The sequence below is a fragment of the Acromyrmex echinatior genome, chromosome 18 (assembly GCF_024713525.1).
Source record: "Acromyrmex echinatior isolate Ae372 chromosome 18, ASM2471352v2, whole genome shotgun sequence".
NCBI classification, from domain to species: domain Eukaryota; kingdom Metazoa; phylum Arthropoda; class Insecta; order Hymenoptera; family Formicidae; genus Acromyrmex; species Acromyrmex echinatior.
Genome location: NC_141869.1, coordinates 8,043,669 through 8,062,875, shown reverse-complemented (window position 1 = coordinate 8,062,875; position 19,207 = coordinate 8,043,669). Strand labels below are relative to the sequence as shown.

Genomic DNA, 19,207 nt, shown 5'->3' with positions numbered 1-19,207 from the left:
TTTGATAATTTGTAATAGTTATATACTGTTGCGAATCTATATTCTTTTATTCTTAATTTTTATGTTGGCAATTCGCTACTAATAATCCGTTATATTATCGTATTTTTTTTTAGCGCTGTGTTCACATGGACCAATCTGCTAGTGGTAGTGGTAGAATTGGACGGTAGTGAAAGCGAAGCCCTCGATCTTGTAGCTTTGGTGACGAGTGCTGTGCTCGAGGAACACCATTTGGTAGTTGGCGTAGTAGTTGTAGTGGACCCCGGTGTGGTACCCATTAATTCGCGCGGTGAGAAGCAACGGATGCATTTGCGTGATGGCTTTCTCGCGGACCAGCTCGATCCTATCTACGTGGCGTATAATATGTAAATGGGTGTGCGAGAAAATGTTCTCACCTTCTATGTATTCCGCCCTCCTTTCCGCCGACAATTCTTATCCGATATATATTGAGGCTGCAGTGGAACTTCATTCACGAGGATGATTTGATCCAATAATGATGGAACAAGCAACTTTAGCAAGAATTTTAATTCTCATTTGCTTTATTTGATTACAATAATTTACAAAAAGTTTCTCTTTTATTATTTTGAACTAGTCACGATGTTTCTTGTAGATTTTTGGATGCTGAAAATAATGCCACAAGCCAAAAAATTCCACACGCTTATTTTGGAAAAATGACTCGATATAATTACTCCATTTTGAGATATATTGTAGTTTTTATGATTCTGAATAAATATATCCATTGGCATACTTATATAAAATCAAGAGATAAAGAAATATAGAACTCGTGAACATAGAGTCTGAGTGTCTGCCATATCTCTTTGAGATTTGATGTTTTTCTTTTATATATGATTTAGATTACATACGCATATCTTCCTGACTGTTGAGTGCTGCGCACATGCATTTATGTAGAATATTTTTATTCGTGTATGATTTTATAAATGTGGTGTATTCATAAAGTCTGATACTTTTGTGTATTTGTATAGAGTTGGACCTAATTTGCACATCAAAAAATATAAATTATCATAGGCACCGACTTAAAAAATACTTTAAGGGAGCACCGAGAAATATTGAGGGAGAACACAATAATATCCATTTTTTTGCAGTGCTCCTGATAAAAATAATTTGTTGAAATAACTAAAATCTATCATATTAATGGAGATTTTAACAATTTCAGCGATTTATTTCCATCAATGCATCGCAAGGAAATGGATTGTTGTGTAATTGACATCTATTTCTTCAGAGGGCTATAGTGCACAAGATATTTTACAGGAAATAGGCCTTCATATCTTTTCTCAGGTTTCTTTCTGGTATGCATATGCAGAGACACTAGGGATTCCTTCCAGAGGCATGTTCGGATTCCCTGGGTACTCCCCGGGTGTCATGTCATCCTTGTTTAACAAATATTAATTACTTATAACAAGTTTTCAAAATGCTCTCCATTTTGATGTAACTCGATCAATTATATCATTTTGTACTTCGCTATAGCATATATCTCTTTAACTATAGTTGCGAAAGCGGAATGTAGTTGGACCATTATTTCTCCTTCAATTTCTACTAAATTCTTATAAACTGTAAATAAAAAGATGCTACAGCGAAATACAAACGACATAATTGGTCAAGCCGTTATATGCATACAACAGAATGGAAAATATCTTGAAAACTTGTTATAAATAATATTATAAATAATAATATTACAAACGTATAAACAATTTAAAAAAATGGTTTATTAATTAACTATTTCGGATTAAACAAAGGATCAAATAAAAAAATAGCCAATTTTGATTGTGAATGGACACCTTTAAAACCTATGCACAGTTATCAAGTGATTAGTTCTTATCTATAAATAAAAACCAATCGCTCAATGAGTAAACTGCATCCCAAAACCTATTAAAAAGAAAATATTGCAAGGCCCTGAGTGTACACGTTTAAAAAAATATATATATAAATACTGAAAAGTATCAGACTTTATGAACATATTCAGGGTGTTTACTAATGTCTTGTAAAAAAAATTTTTTCGGAATTCCCAGGGCTGCGGTCTGATCCACAATGCTCACAATTCTCACGATGTTAATGATCGGTCTGTTAATGATTCATTATCGAGACCCATATCCTGTATATCACTTATCAGTAATGGATATATGTATATGGATCATATTGTTAAATGGCATGCGAATATCTGCCATTTCGGAAAGAACTGATAAGAACGCTCGATGTTGCGTATACATTTTTGTTGCCAAATCAATTCAGTGTGATATGAATCCGACGATAATCAACGATGTTATAACTTCAATCCAATCATATTTAACAATTATAAAACAATTAATACTAATTATTATTATATTATTATATTATTATCAATTACATTTAATTATTTTTAGTAAGCGATTATACTACCTAGATGCTTTCCACATTCACGATTCATATTAGGTAATCCTCTTTTTCCCGCACAAATAAAGACTACGGTCCACTTGATGCTTGACAAGTTTCGAAGCATTTTTTGATTGATCAATTAGTAAAATTCTTTCTTCCGATTGGTCAATCAAACGCTTCGAAGCATTTGTAGCGTTAAGTGGATCCAAAGTGGATGCTTACGCCAATCCATCTGGATCGTGGTCACCGTGAACATGTGCGAATTAAAAAATCCATGACGTCACTTTGCTCACGCAAAACGTTCAGGGAATGAATCGGACCGAGCGTGAGTCAGACCGCGGCTCAGGTATTTTTATTCAAAATTTAATATGAGTTTAGAAAATCTTTTAATGTAATTTTGATGAAACCAATATTCGGTAATTTTTAATAATTAATACTCGTTGACTATTGAAAATTTCAAAATGGTAGAAGACTTTTCGACTCAGTTTAGTCCGCTCTATCAGCGCATGAAATATTTGGCGATCATTCTGGGATACCCTGTATGTGTATATGAGCTAGCAATAGACGATAAATTTATTATTTTAGAAAAATCCTATATTTAAATTCTTCATATCATGAAAAAAAGTAAAATATTAAAAATAAAAAATGCATTTTATAGAGCATGATATGAATATATATTCATGATTTCTGATCAAAATTTTATAATTTTTTTTTTTTTACAAAAAGCAAATATTACAAAAAGTCATTTTTTTAAATGTCAATGTCTGGAACCTAAGATTGGAGATTTGGCTTGCAGCATTCAATCATCTTAGCTGTTAGTTGACTCCATCTCTATCATCGGAGTCATCTACGAAATGCTATTAAAGATCATCTATCTTGGATAAATTTTTGTCATTCACTAAAAAGGTTCCAAAAGCCCGGAGGTAATTGAAGAGCGTTGACATTATCGACAATTGATATAAATTTGTGATTATTAACATAAATATTTAATTATTAATATGTTATGTTAAATTCGTGATTTTTTATTATTATATAAATGCTTCATAAATAAGTATGCATATACTTATAATGTTATAATTTATAATCTTATATACAAGATAAGGCAAAAGTATCGAAACCCCTAAATATCTTGGAAAATATAAATTTTACAGAAGTGTTTCAGATAAAAGTTGTAGGATTTAAAAAGATCTTTTTACTGATCTTATCAGTTTGACCTTGACCTTGACGACACCAAAGTCAAACTGATAAGATCAGTAAAAAGATCTTTTTAAATCCTACAACTTTTATCTGAAACACATTTTCCAAGATATTCAAGATTTCGATACTTTTGCCTCATCCTGCATATTGGCGCAAAATCATAATTTTTTCTCTATAGTTATTATCATTAATAATCAAACTTAGATAACATTAAAATTGCAATTTTAAGTAAAAATCGAGTATTATTGAGTTCTAAGGTTAGAGTCTTACGAGGTATATGTATCGCGTAACCACGTAATCAATCAGAAGCGATCCGCTATTGTAGTTCCGCGTTTTACTAATTATTAATTGATTATGCGCTTACGCGATACACGGCAAATATGCCTCATGGGATTTCACCCTGAATATATATATAAAATATGTCTATGAAACATCAGGATACTAATAAATCATAAAATTAGTATTATCAATTTGTTCTATTCTTATTATAAACTTTCAAACCATAATATAAAAAAGAATTTGCTATATTATTGTTAGGCTATCAAAAAAATACACATTCAGAAAAATAAGAATAAATGTTTTTTAATGGCCTTAAAAAATTACTCTTAAATTACTTTGAAAAATTCACATTTTATTACTACTCTAATGTCTGAAAAGTTATTTTTTGTTACATTCTTTTATATAAAAAAGCTGTCATTTCACTTTTTTGGTGAACTGAATGACAGTAAGGATACTGTTTTAAATCTGGAATTTATCATATTTATAATTCCATGTATATTTAACTTTTATAGATCCCTTTTTACAAATTCTTACTCTATGGAATGTATATATATTCATTTTAATTAGTTATCTACGCACAAGATTCGGCATAGAAATGAACAAAAGATTAAAGTAAAACGTAAACGAAAATATCGTGATAGATGGAGTTCTACTGTATGTATTAAGGAATGTTAATGCATTCCAGCAAGTATTACTGGCAAAAAGTATGTATATACAAAGTTCAAACATTTTTAAAATCCGACTGCCAAAAATCCTTGGAACTGGTTAGATCAGTATTACACACACACACGCGCGCGCACGCGCGCACACACATACGCACACGCACACACATTATGTATATTATTTGAAAAATAATCGATAATAAATCATACAATCAATGATTAATAGAATTAGTAAATAAAAATTCACAGCTCACTATAATGCTCCAGTATTTAACAAAATTTTATCAAGAAATATGAATATTGCATTTTTTCAATTATCGACAGTTTTGCGATCCATTTCTATAATGTTAAACTCGCATAACGATCGAATTTAATTTCGACATTCGGTATTTGCGAAATGAAAGATAAAAATTTTAGCGTATCAGGCGACGCACACAAAAATCGGAGTTTTGTACATTTTGACAAAGTCTTTTTATATCGTAATGCGCAAACATATTTGTACTTGAGATACTTTTACATTAGTTTATAATTTTGCTGTAAGAAACAGCCCCTCCTCTCGTTGACGAGAGCAACGAAAGATTTTGTCACGAAGACGATTTGACAATATTCGTTTACAACATTTTTTTTTTATTATTGTTAGCCATATCTATTTTTATGATTAAGTAGCAGTCGAATTTGATCGAATGAATTATTCAGAATTTAATCAGTCGGATATTCTCTCAATTTCATTTGCGCGCACAAATGAATATAATTATAGAACTAGTTCAAGCTGATATATAAGAATATAAATACTTTGCGTATTATCACTTTAGGACTGTCATTTGTTTTTTTTTTGTTTTTAATCATTTATACTCTTATTGGAAAATCGGAAATGTTAATCTGACAGCATGGCCTATATTTAGACATAAAAATAAGATTAGAAACGATTTTGATCTAATCTTTGGTCTTCGTTCTAAAAAAAGAAGCATAAAAATCCAATGAAAAATCCAATTATTTAAAACAAAAAAAAACTTTATATTAACATTTCTTACAAAATATATTTGAACAATCTTATATATGCAGACTGGTCGAACTTTAAGAAGCTGCACACCATCAGCAATATGAATTTGAAGAATAAGAATTTCAATCCATCTGAAACTGTGTATTCCACAGTACGTAGTTTCTGATAGGTTGAAATCTTTATTCTCTGTTCACTGTTTCTTTCTTCTCTTTCCTGATCTTTGATTGTGCGCAGTTCCTAAAACAAGACTAATGGAAAAGATTTTTCTCTTATCCTTTTTATGAACTTTTTATTTAAATGTTATTTGTAAAAGTAAAACATTAAGCCCAGAAGTCGATCACAATTAATTTTTCTTAAACCTAACTTTCTTCACTCATTTTCTTATCTTTTTTACGAATATGTACGTACGGGAACACAAATGCCTTTTAACATGCTTTTTCATGCCTTCTCATTCCTTCTCATGTCTTCTCCAATACGCGTGCAACTTTGGATATCAAGACATTTGTGTCCTCATGCATACAGTTGTTGACAATCCTTTAATTTAATGTATTTTTAAATATATGACATACGTATATACTATATACATCATACAACGCCTATTATTGTTATTATTAAGAGATGTCATGATTACAATAATCATATGTGTATTTGTTGCGCGTGGAAGCTTGTCATTAATTGCGAATATTGCTTCATTGAAGAAACACTTTTTATTACCGTTACCATTTCTTTATATAAATATTCATGTTTTTTTATTAATAATTGTGTTTATTGTATTTCTTCTTGTCCTTGACGGAATTTAAATTAAAACTGCATAACACCGACGACCTATTAATCTATTTCATTGATTTTTATATATATTGTCAAGATTATGACTCTGTGTGAAGGTTCAAAAGTTTAAGCCGTCACGCGTTTTTGTTAAAAAGTTATTAACAAAAGAATTTAAAGATGTATTTAATCCGCTTACCCCGTTTTGCGTAGAAAGTTTTAAATCCACGTAAAATTTCGTTTAGTGTTGTAAAATATATACAAAATGGCATAAATTAGCAATGCCCATCCGGGCACACCGCGTTTGGTTCGACTTGGCTTAACGAGCGAGACAGCGAGAGAACCCGTTTTTCTCGCTCTGATCGCTATATTGAAACAGAAAAGATATAAGTAAAATATCTTTTTATTACAATTTGTTATATATTTATTATTCATAAGTCAATATTCATAATCCGATCTTATATATTCAACGTCATCTTATATATATATCTTAGAATATAATGAAAAGTCATAAGGCGAGCGCCTGTATGAGGTAAACTTTACGTTATTAAAATATAAGATCAGTCTATGAATATCGATTATAATTTTACAAAAATTCACTCTCTTGTTAATGAAATAGCGCCCGTGAGAGCACTCACAAAAGTGATCCACCTCCAACGTTCTAAATTTTGTTAAATTTTGAATATGTATAATATATCCTTTTATTAATTAATAGTAAAAATCGTGTCACTGGATAATAGTTTACGAGATATTAATTAAAATTTTCCATGTGGATTATATACCGCATTTGTAACGTGAAACGCAGCTAATCGGTGTAGCTGAGCAAGTAAAGCACGCGGATAATACGCTGGATATCCCATGCGCGAATCTTACTCTTTTTCCTTTATTTTCATAATATATTTTTCTGAAAAAGTAATCGAATTAATTACCAGTGATCGAGTAGGACGAACAATATATTCTTATATATTATTGCTATTATTCATGTACTCTTAAACCAACGATTGTAGGAAAAATAATGATTCGACAATTACAAAGTTAAAAAGTAACGCATTATTTATAATGTAGTTACTTTTTTCGTTACTTTTTTTGGTAACAATTATTACTTTTTTCTATCTGTAACGGTAACAATATCGATTCAATCGTTACTTTAATTGTTACTTCAGTTTTTATTGAATGTTTCAGATTGGATATTTTGACATTGCTACCGCTGAAAGATGTTTTACTTTAGTGTCCCTATAGAAATGTATTTACCCAATTCTAATTACCCAAGTGTATCATTGTTATAACAAATGAGCGAAATACTTAAATTTTTTTTAATGCTTGTGATTTTTTCCAAGTATGGAAATATGTATATATAATTTAACATTGTTTAATAAAAGGTTATATGCAATAAATATAACTATAAAATGTTTATTTTCTCATTTTTATTTCTTAAAAAAGTTCTCTCTCTCAATTAATAAAAGCAGAGCGATGTAAGCATGTGCTGTTCAAGGGAATTCGGCGTGAAGTTTATTTAAATATCCCAAGATATGATAACAAAAGAATCACATTAATGAATTATTTGAATTTGTTTTGAAAAAATATTTAATTTTAATGAATAAATTATAGAATTAAAAAAAAATGGATTATATTTAATATTAAGAAGAATTGCCCTAATTGATAACTAGTGTTGACTCTTATCGCCTATATATTTTATGTTATTATCATATTTCTAAATTGTTCAATTAAAGGAATCTATGAAAAACTTATTAGTTTTGTGTTAGTTTGTAATTCCTCATTAAAAAAAAATGGATTAATAAAAAAGGTCAAAAATACGAGCAAAATATAATAAATCTTAAATTTAAACTATTTTATTTATATGATTCAAAAGAATCACATTAATGAATTATTTGACTGAATTTATTTTGAAAAGATTTAATTTTAATGAATGAATTATAGAATTTTCAATTTCGAATCTCTTGTACTCCACGACCGTTTTAAGCCTTTAAACTACCAAGACAAATAATTTTTACTACATTGATTGGAAAAAAAGTGTAGGATTTAACTTGGTGCGTTTTTAATATCAAATTTTTCATACAAATGAGGGTTTTGCGTAATATGAAATAGAATAATTACAGTGCGTGAAAACATCTTTCCACATATTATTTTATTTAACAACATTCATTGACTTTCTCTCTTGTTTGTTTTTATCTCTATTCCATTTTTCCGATATTAAATGTGCCATATTACTTGTCTTGCACTTTTACGCACAGAAAGAATACATGTTCGTAAATAGTCACATCTGCGTAAATTCGATTGCACTGATAGTTTCTTCACTGAAACCATTTTGCAATTTTTTTTGTATTTTTTTTTAAATTATGAGCAGAATGCTTAAAATCGAAAACACATAAGATAACTTCAAGATATCTGTAAGAGTTCCTTAAGAAACATTTTCAAGATATTTCATAAAGAACTTTCAGATATATCTTAAAGTTGTATTATGCGTCGATTTTACCTTATTCAGTAATCTCTGCCCACGAACATTGTTGAGAAATTTTTTATTGTTGAAAGAATTACCAAACATTCTGTATAATATATAAAAATTTGATTTTTTTCTTCTTATTTAAGAACTGACCTGACGTCATATAACAGTAGGAAGAAAATAGGAATCTGGCCGATATAGTCAGTTCTTATATTCAAGACCGTCTTAAGTTCAATCTTAAGATGTCATCAGAACCAATCAAATAGTTGCATTAATGTCTAAGACATTATACTTAAGACGATCTTGAAATAAAAACCGACTATGAATATCAGCCTAAGACAGCTGAGCCAATCAACATCTTATGCAAATCAATATGGCATCTTTTTGTCAAATGGTCATTGATCCAGTAGTCTTATACTATGCTTATGCAGCTTATATCATTTTATATGTGGTAGCCCTTAATTTTTAATGTATTTTATTACATAAAAGTAAGTTGATCTTTTTCATTAAAATCCGTTCACACACTATTTAGTTTCAATATTTTAAATATGTTATATAACTCATTATTTTAAATTTGTTACAAATGGATCATCACATACAAAATGACATAAGCTGCATAACCACAGCATAATAGTCGCAGCACAAACTCTTGCACAACGCATAATGCATAGTGCATAAGGGAATCATTCAATCAAAATTCTTTTCCACGAAATGGGAGATAGGGAAAGATTTCAATCGGTTGATTCGCTTATGTACTATGCGATATGCAGGAGCCAGTTCAAATCATTAAATTTATATTTAATTGAATATTGAAAGTAGAAAAAAAAAGATATTTTTTTAAGGCAAATCTGATTCGTAGATTCATTTTAATTATGAAAGTTTATTCTGACAAGAATTAAAAGTAAGTGTAAATTAAAATCGGATTAAATATAATATATTAATTATATCACTCAGTCAATTGATTTCGTTATCGTAACGCTAGAATTTCCCTGGCTGCGATTTTGCAAATTGTGTTAAAATCTGCAGCGATATGAATTCTCCAAAAACGACATCTATGCCAAATCAATGCAGGATAATTCGGACTTTGTATTCCATGGAAGATACGAGCTATGGCACGACCCGTAAACTTAGTATCCCTATAACATATTATCAAATTGCGGACATCGACTGCGATCTGCTGCTCGTTCGTCATTTTATTCTACAAAAAGGTAAAAAATGGTAAAACAATGTATCTCCAATTTTAATTATTTGTACCATAGATTCTAAATAAATTTCTCAATAACGAATCAAGGACATACCTGAAAACTGATATTGGGATCATTTAAAGAAGAATCTGATTGGAAGTATTCTCTGATAGTATCTTTAAGCTCCTCCGATCTCTTCATAACGTTATCATCTAAGACCAAGCAATGTTTGATTGACGACATGCTGATTTTATTAAACGCGGAGGATGTGAGCTCGAGTTGTTGTAAACACAAGGATTCCTGAGATTGCGTACGTGTGATTAATGTATCGAGTGCCTCGTCCAGTTCAATCTCACTAAGATCGCCTGGTGCTTTTATTCGTAAACCGAGTTTATGATATTCTACAGATATGGCTGAACGTTTCTTCTTGCCATCAACTGCGAAATACATTCAGGTAACACTCATGGTCAAGTAAATGAAATACGTTTCAGAAAAATCAGAAATTCTCTGAAGTAAAAAGAATGTAAAATTCTTACCTCCTGTCTTCCATTCTAAAGTCTTAAGATGACTCTTTACTACGCCACTATCCCATCCGATAGCTGATGCAATGTCAATTACTGAGAATTCTATAATATTTTTATGTGAAATCCCGTTTTTTATGTCCAGCGCTATTGCCATTGCGAGCGGTGGAGACTAAAATCAAAAGTTTGTAATATTTTTTTTATTTTCATATTCTTTTTTTATGACAAAATTTTGTTGTATCATACTGCTGCTCTTAGAAAAATTCTATAGAAATTAAAGAAAAATAAAATATAGTATTATTAGTATTGTGAAGATCTTACAGATTGTGCGGCTTGTTTAAGAGCGTGTGGTCCTTCGTAACTTGAAACCCGCGCTTGAACGTACACGGACGGTAGCACAGTAATGAATCTTTTTGGGTGTAGCTCGAGATAGCACAATAATGTCAAAATCATTTCCTGTGTGATGTCAAGGACTCGAACAGTTTCATCAATTGGAAGAGCGACTTCGTGACCGGGACATCTTCGACCTGAATTTTTCTCATTGATCTTCATACAAGAACATGGAATGAAAATCCTCTGAAGTAAATGTCTAATCGTATGTCTGTCTACACCATTCGCATGTATGTGTCTGCGCAATTCCCATTTATCACTGTCTTCCTATTTACGAATAATTGATTTAATTAATAAAGAGATCTTTAAGATAAATAAGAATTTTTCGTAGAGCAATTTCAAATTTTTAATCAAATACCATAATAAAATAATAAAATGATACCATAGGATTTAAGAACAAATGACAATGTGCTGTAATATTATCCCTTCCGGCACGACCAACTTCTTGTACGTATCCCTCAAAGGTGCCGGGCATATTATAATGAATAATGGCCCGAATGTCCGGTTTATTGATGCCCATCCCGAATGCAATAGTAGCAACCACAATTTTAATCTTCCCGTCCATAAATTGTTTTTGGACAATTTTGCGTCTATCAGATATTATACCGGCATGATAAACTTCAGCTATTGTGGATATCTTCGTATTTGGCTTCTCAGGATTTCGCGGATCCTATCGGTGGATGTATACATTTAATATAAATCTGTCTTATTTAAAAGATTTTGTACAATTCAACTTCAATTTCTCTTACATAAGTGATGAAAAAGTTAATTTCTTATCTTATGTTTCGTATTGTTTCGTTTATAGAAAACTAAAAATTTTAATATTTACCTGCAGTAATATTCTTAACAATCCCGCGATTCTCTCACACTCCTCCCTACGAATGCAGTATATTATCACAGAGTGACATTCGCGGATCCTCTCGCTTTTTAACAATGCAATTAAAGCCTGGTCCTTGTTTTCGTCCTTGGATACCGTTAGGACGAGATTCCTAGGCAAAGGCACGTCCGAAATGACACCAGCTATTCCGTCGTGTATATCTAGATGTTTTATTATACTTTCCACTGTCGTTTTCGTAGCAGTCGCCGTGAGTCCCAATACTGTTTTCACTTTCAACTTTTCCTTGAGTACTCGGCAAACCGTCAAGTAGGAAGGTCTGAAATTGTGTGACCACTGGGAGATACAATGGGCTTCATCGATGCAGGCAAATGCGATTGGCGGTAGCTGGCCGAGCAGAGCGCCGAAACCAGTAGATTTCTCGCTGCTTACCACCGCTTCCGGTGACATCAGCAGAATATTCACTTTTCCATCCTTCACAGATTGTATCACCTGTTCTCTTATTTTCGCCGTCTGATTGGTATGTAAACACGCAGCAGATAGAAATAATGGTACGCCTGTGACTTGGTCATCCATCAGGGATACCAAAGGTGAAATTACCAGAGTGATACAAACAGAACGTCGAGCATATAAATATGCTGGTAATTGATAACATAGAGATTTCCCAGAGCCTGTCGATAGTGTTACCAGGGTAGATTGACCAGATAGAATTCTCATTATTGCCTTTTCTTGACCAACTCTGAAATTTTCATGACCAAACATGCGTAATGCCTCGAAAACTTCAGTGGGAGTTTCAATGAGACTGTTATCTTCATTCACATCATATAACGGATCAATTTCTTTCATTTGAAGCGGCAATAATCTAGATATCAATTCCTGTGGCACTTTATATCCGAAAGTTAATGTATCACTTTTTTCATCAAAATCTGCAAAGTCGTCATTAAATAATTCCGTTATATCTTCTTCGTCTTGCCAAGTCTTTGTAGCAAAATACGATGGTTGTTTGGGAAGTTGTTTATGACTGTGAGCGATCATGGCAGTCTCATTTGCCATTTTTTCAGCTTCCTCTAAAGTTGGAAAATTCAACGAGTCATCGATTTCTTCTAAAGGTAGAAGAGCGTTGCCCTTGGAAGCTGAGCAGTTTTTAATGAAGTGCCCAGATTCACCACATTTGAAGCATGTTATGCTATTTTTGTCGATCAAGTCGGCCGCGTCCAAATTGCTCTCACTAGACGTCAAATCTTTCTTCCTCTGTTTCCATTGATTTCTCTTAAATTTAACAAAATTAAAGTTCTTTTTATTTCGCACAAATACTTTTTTCTTCAGATTTATCCTCACAAAATTATCATTCATCGTCCCAGCAGCTATTTTTTTCTTCAGCTTTTCCTTCGCAGTTAATTTTGTGCTCGCTGTTGAAGATATCGAGACATCTTTTTTCGTTGCATCAGCGGAAACAGTTTCGGAAAACTGCATAATGAGATTGCCAATTCCATTTGATTTGATGTTAGAGCGAGGAATCGTTTGTAACATTTCTATATTATATGTCGGAATCTTTTCTAAATCTAAATTTTGTTCTTCGTTAGCCTTCTTTAAATTTGATTCTCTTCTGGAAGATTTTCTTTTTACATTGCATTTTTTTTTATTATCGGTCGTCTCCTTTTTACTTCGTTGAGATTTCTTATTCGTCTTTGTCCTTGTCTTAGGTTCTTTATTTTGTTCTATATAACTGGGGTCCAAATTAGATACTTGTTTGACTCTTGCACGTTTCACAGGTTTTTCATCAGACGTTGAAAAGTCTTTCTGATTTTTAAGATTGGTTGATTCTGAAATAACATCAATCATTCTAAATACTTCTTTAGTTTGATCGTTTTCGGTCGGGCAGACATTCTCAGATGTCATTTTGTCCTTAATGATAACATTTGATTCAATGTTTGAACCTAAAATAACTGCATCTTTTTTAATTCTATTTGATTCGTTTATTATATTTGTGCTTGTATTAATATTATTAGTCAAGTTAAATGCATTAGCATTGTCAATTTCATTTTTACTATGCTCATCTCTACATAATAAATTAAAACTCTTATCAACATAGGAAGTCAACTTGGACGTATCGCTATTGGTTATATGAAATCTAGTGATCGTAGAATCGGAATCAATATGAATACGTCGTCGTTTTATAGGATAATCATCTTGATCACTCAATCGTTTCTTGAAATTTCTAATGCGTTTATTGCCGTGTTCTTCCTCAGACTCACTATTACATATAAAATCTTCTTCATCCGAAACTTGAAACGACGAAAAATGCACAATGGGTGCCAAATCGTTCGGAGAATAAATACTGGATTCCATGGAATCTATTCCAGAATCGCTAGTGCTCGATAGTCTTTGAGGATTGATCGTTGTCACTTCCAAATTATTGTCTCTCGTGCATCGATGCAACCAGCCTGGATTCAAATTACGGCTTATGCCAGTCGCATGGCCGTCGGCTAATTGTTGGACAACATTAATGGAGTGTTGTAAAACAGGCTTGCTTTTCTCAAATGTTACTTTCGTCAATTCGTCAAATATAGGCTTTGCCTCATCAACAGCTATATTTTTATCCATATCCAACCGGTCCACGCTCGAGATATTTAGGATATTCTCAGATTTATTTTTTACTTTTACTAATGATGATGACAGCGATTTTCTCGGGTTTCGTTTAGTAAATGTTGAACTCTCAAACTTGTTTCTAGATAATTGAAAGGAAGAAGATCTACCAATCAACAGAGCTTGCTTTTTCGGTATTTGTTCCTTATTTTTGCTAAGATGGTTGCCCCAGGTTCCTTCAACATTCACTGAATCCAGTTGATTGTCTTCAATTTCCGTCAAATGTTTGCTATTGTAAGGATTTATATTTTCTGAATCTTTTGTAACTTTTTCTGGACTCAGATTCTTGTCTTGCTTCTGATTGTTTACTATCTTTCGCGGTGATTTATTTGAGATATTGTCTTCCATATCGTCGCAGAAAGTAATGTCTGTAAGAGTTTCCTCAAGCGCTCGTGTTTTCAATTTCCAATACATCTTATACGCTTCCTTGATAGATAAATCTGCTTCTTTTATGTCATTCTATTTACAAAAAAGAATTTACAAAAAGTAAGCATAATTGTTATAATGCAGTGACCAACATAATTGTAATTCAATAATACTGAATGTCTCATTAAATGTGTGTGTGTGTGTGTGTGTGTGTGTGTGTGTACGCGCGTGCGCAGATGCACATGTGTTTGTTACAACTATTATTTCTAAAACTATTAGGTGTTGGAATTAATTCGTAGCGTTTTTAATGAAAGAATGTTATTTATTTCACATGAGCATTAAAAAATACATTAATGAAAGTACTTCCCATCACTTGTAAAACGCTACGAATTAATTCCAACACCTAATAAGTAAAGTATAAAATTTTTGTTTTCTATCATCTATTTGATATCGAAAATAATATTATATTATGACATTGATTTTTTTCTGGTGGAATAATTTTGAAGATCTCCTTCGGAATTACTTTTGTTTTCTTGATTAAAATCATATAACTTTTTATACATATATAATTTCTCTAATTATCAAGAAATAGTTTACGAGATAATATTTTTGAGACTTTCAAGGGAATTTTCTTTACAGCAATATATTATCTTCGTGTCTAAATATTTCGTAAACTATTAATTTTTTAGAAAATAATCATAATAATCAAGCTTTACTTTTAGGCACAAAATAATAAGATGATTCAATTGGTGCAAAAAAAATACACACTAGTAGTGGCTTAAAAAAAAGTGTAATTGCATATTGCAAAATGATTTTTTAAATAAACTACTGTGTTTTCTTTACATCACTGACTACATTTACACAGCACCCTTAATCGGATTTAATAACATTCGTAATTATGGAACTGACCAATCACAGTCGATCCATTCTTCCGAGGAATAACTATAATTGGCTAATTTCATAACTATAGATGTTATTAAACCCGATTAAGCGTATCATATGACAGAGGTCAATAAATTCATCTCATTATTATATGCATAAAAGTATTAAACCATTGATTAAAAAAGTTTATAAGATATGTATTTCATGTCAAAATATAACAGAATAAAATATATAACTTATTAACTATTGATAATTTTGATAATTTTACTTTAATGCTGATTTTACAATGAGTAGTCAATAATCCTAAGATTTATCGATTGATCAATAGCCAACTTGTATGACTAACGTTGATTGGTCAACTTCATCGATTAAGACTAAGACTTTTGATTACAGACTCATTGTATCACAGAATCAGCATAATACTTTAATATGTATAACTAGAGGAATCATATATAATATGTAAAAAAATTATAATAATTTAAAAAAAAAACAAAGATGATCTTTGAAGTTATTCCAGTTAAGAAAAACTAATCATCATATGATATCTTCGATATCAAATAGATAATAAAAAATAAAAATGTTATACTTTACTTAGTTTTGGAAATTGACTACATTCTAATAATTTTCTCCGAACACTGAAGCTCTACAGTTCATATTACATATACTATAGATTTTCAGCATTCACAGTGAATAACGGAATGCTACTTAACGGAAAGTTACTAGTGAATTCAGTCATTTGCATTGTACTAGATTAGCATTTATTAAAAGCTGCTATATACATTAGCAAAATTAACATAAAAGCATATAAACATAAAAGCATATAAAAATTTTTAAAAATTAAATGCCTAATAATGACACTGTCATTATTAATAACATTATTTAAAAGAATATGTATGTATTATTACATTATCAAAATTGATTATATTATGCTACTATATTTAGATACCTTACATAAAACTGTTTTTAGTATGTATTGATCTAGTTTAGTAAGATCATGTATTTTTTCACTGTAAGTTTGTTCATGTCACATGCTCACATATGCTTCAATCATAGTTCCTAATCACTTCAACATGTTTGTTAAAATCAGTAAAAGCTATGGTAGAAATATATCAAAGCATATTGGAACACACATCGCAGAAAAATCTTATAAAATAGTCTGCAACACTTTTAGGCTGTGAAGAGAAATTTCACCTGGATGCACCCAGGTGTCATTTTATTCTTGTTTAACAATTGGTAAATAACCAGGATAAAATGATACCAGGTAAAGTTTCCAACACTCTAATAAAACATTTTGTATATATGACATGCATAATAGACATAATAAAAAATTTCATTGATAATATTAGGTGTTGGAATTAATTCGTAGCGTTTTACAAGTGATGGGAAGTACTTTCATTAATGTATTTTTTAATGCTCATGTGAAATAAATAACATTCTTTCATTAAAAAACGCTACGAATTAATTCCAACACCTAATATAATAAACATATGTAAAGATAATAGTCTCAATTCTTTCATACATAATGTTCTTAAAATGACATTACAATTACATAATTCTAAGTTTAATTTAATAACTACTAATACATACTCATGTGAATGTAACACAAATATCAGATAATTGCATTTAATACCGAGCATGATACAAATATAAGCTAAGATAAAAAAGATAATACCTTGTTAGGTTTGCGTCCGAATTTTTCCATAAAATCGCTCTCCCACCGTTTCACACAAAGCTTATTCTTCAAATATTTAGTTTTAAAAATGGGATCCTCGAAGAGGTCCATGTTATCGAAAAAAATCAAAAATACGAACGAAGCTTATCACCCTTGAACATCGAACATATGTATTGAAGGTTAGGATATCTATTCTAGAATAAGCTGTCCTATTTCTCCCGCGTAATGGCCGCAGCTAAACTGTGTTCCAAAATTCACTGCCAGCGCTGAAAAGCTATAGTTTACGGCTATGGTCAAAGTATCGCTACATATGCTTTGAAGCATTTGATGGATCAATTGGAAAAAAGAATTTTACAAACTGACCAATTAAAAAACGTTTCAAAGCGTAATAATTGATATTCTTCTCATATTTAACTATGATTGGCCAATTTCTTACGGTTTATGACTTGCGACCCTATTGTAGAACAGGCATAAGGGAACGTTTATATTGGCCATAACCATATGCCGTAATTTGTAAAAATTGATCAATCATCATTAAGTATTCCCTTCTTACAGTGGAATGAGAGGGAAATATTTGAATGTAACCGATTTTCTCCAATCTCTGCCATGCCTATGGAGCTTTGATGGCTATATCCAATCAGAGAAGACGTGACACAGTTTGCCACTCTCTTCCTGTGAGGCTCTCTAACGACATACGGTTAATATAAACGCTTCCTGGCATTGGTGAAACCGGCCCTATGATTGGCTGCGTTCAGCAAATTCAGTTGATCCGTGAGTATTCGTTGCTATTGGATCTTGAAAAATACACCAATAACAGCGAGCACGCACGGATCTGCTTCGCAACATTTGAAGCGGGGAGCACAGATTCTTATATTGGGTCATCTAAAAAGTATCCGCGGTTTTTTGTCACTAGATGTGTGTTGATGGTCATATATCTAGTGACAAAGTACCGCGAATACTTTTTAGATGACCCAATATAACACGTAATGCATAAGAAAATGTACCAATCAAAGTTCTTCGTTTCCTTCCTTTCCATGAAATAAAGAACTCTGGTTGGTTGGATTTTTTATGTCTTATGTGTTATGAATTATATTAGCGGCTCCGCACAATAAAAGGAATAGAGAACAGAGAACAGAGAATAAGAATTTCAACCTATCAGAAAACTGTGTATTCCAGTGTATTACAATTCATGATTCCTAATAGGCTAAAATTCTTATTCTCTGATCTCTATTCCCTGTTCCTTTTATTGTGCGAAGCTCCTAAGGCCGGAATCAGATTACGCATTGAAGAATGAGATTGAAGATTGAAAGATTGAAGTTTGACCAATCAGAACAAAAGGAGCCAAAACTTCTTTGTCCTTATTGGTGAAATTTAATCTTTAATCTCAATCGTCAATGCATAGTCTGATTCCAGCTTAGGAGTCTACTGAACGCGACCGTGCAATCTCTTTCATCTAGTTCAAATCTTCAAACTATAAATTTCATCAATTCCGTTGGAAGTAACTGGAACACCGACGAAATACTATTAGGGTAAAATCACACGGTGCGGAAAACGATTGCGGCATAGAGAATGCGTCATAGAAACAACCAATCAGCGTTATTCTGTGTTATTCCGAATAGTTAATTGCTTCTATGACGCATTCTCTGTACCGCAGTCGTTTTCAGCACCGTGTGATTTTATCCTTAAAGACCGTCGGCCCTGAGCAAATTTTTATGATTATCAATAGGGTCCGAGGAACCCCCGAAGATAATTGAAGAACAATGACGTTATCGACAATTAGAAATAAAAATTCATGATTATTAACATAAATATTTCGATAATACATTATTAAATTCGTGATTTTTCATTATATAAATGCTGTATAAATAAATATGCATACTTTTAATGCTATAATATCTTAAATATTGCCAAAAAATTACAATTCTCTATCTGCAATTATCATCTATTGATAATCAAACCCGGGTGATAACATTAAAAATC

The 19,207-nt window shown here is 31.5% G+C and overlaps 2 protein-coding genes across 5 annotated transcripts in view; one reads left to right on the top strand and one right to left on the bottom strand.

Annotated features, from left to right (window-relative positions):
- Positions 1-7,681, top strand: part of DIP2 (disco-interacting protein 2) — a 50,325-nt gene extending 42,644 nt beyond the window's left edge. For all 4 annotated transcript variants that reach the window (XM_011053806.2, XM_011053805.2, XM_011053803.2 and 1 more), the window contains one exon: positions 114-7,681. In XM_011053806.2, coding sequence (XP_011052108.1) covers positions 114-366 — 253 coding nt within the window. In that variant the 3' untranslated portion in view covers positions 367-7,681. The remainder of the gene's footprint in view (positions 1-113) is intronic.
- A 623-nt stretch (positions 7,682-8,304) lies between these two features.
- On the bottom strand, positions 8,305-17,556 carry RecQ4 (RecQ4 helicase). Its single transcript, XM_011053810.2, has 7 exons — positions 17,228-17,556; positions 11,656-14,766; positions 11,209-11,496; positions 10,758-11,093; positions 10,452-10,608; positions 10,030-10,352; positions 8,305-9,929 (listed from the first exon to the last, which is right to left on the bottom strand). The coding sequence occupies exons 1-7, from the start codon at positions 17,336-17,338 to the stop codon at positions 9,699-9,701; spliced, it is 4,557 nt and encodes a 1,518-aa protein (XP_011052112.1). The 5' UTR covers positions 17,339-17,556; the 3' UTR covers positions 8,305-9,698.
- Positions 17,557-19,207: the final 1,651 nt, after the last annotated feature.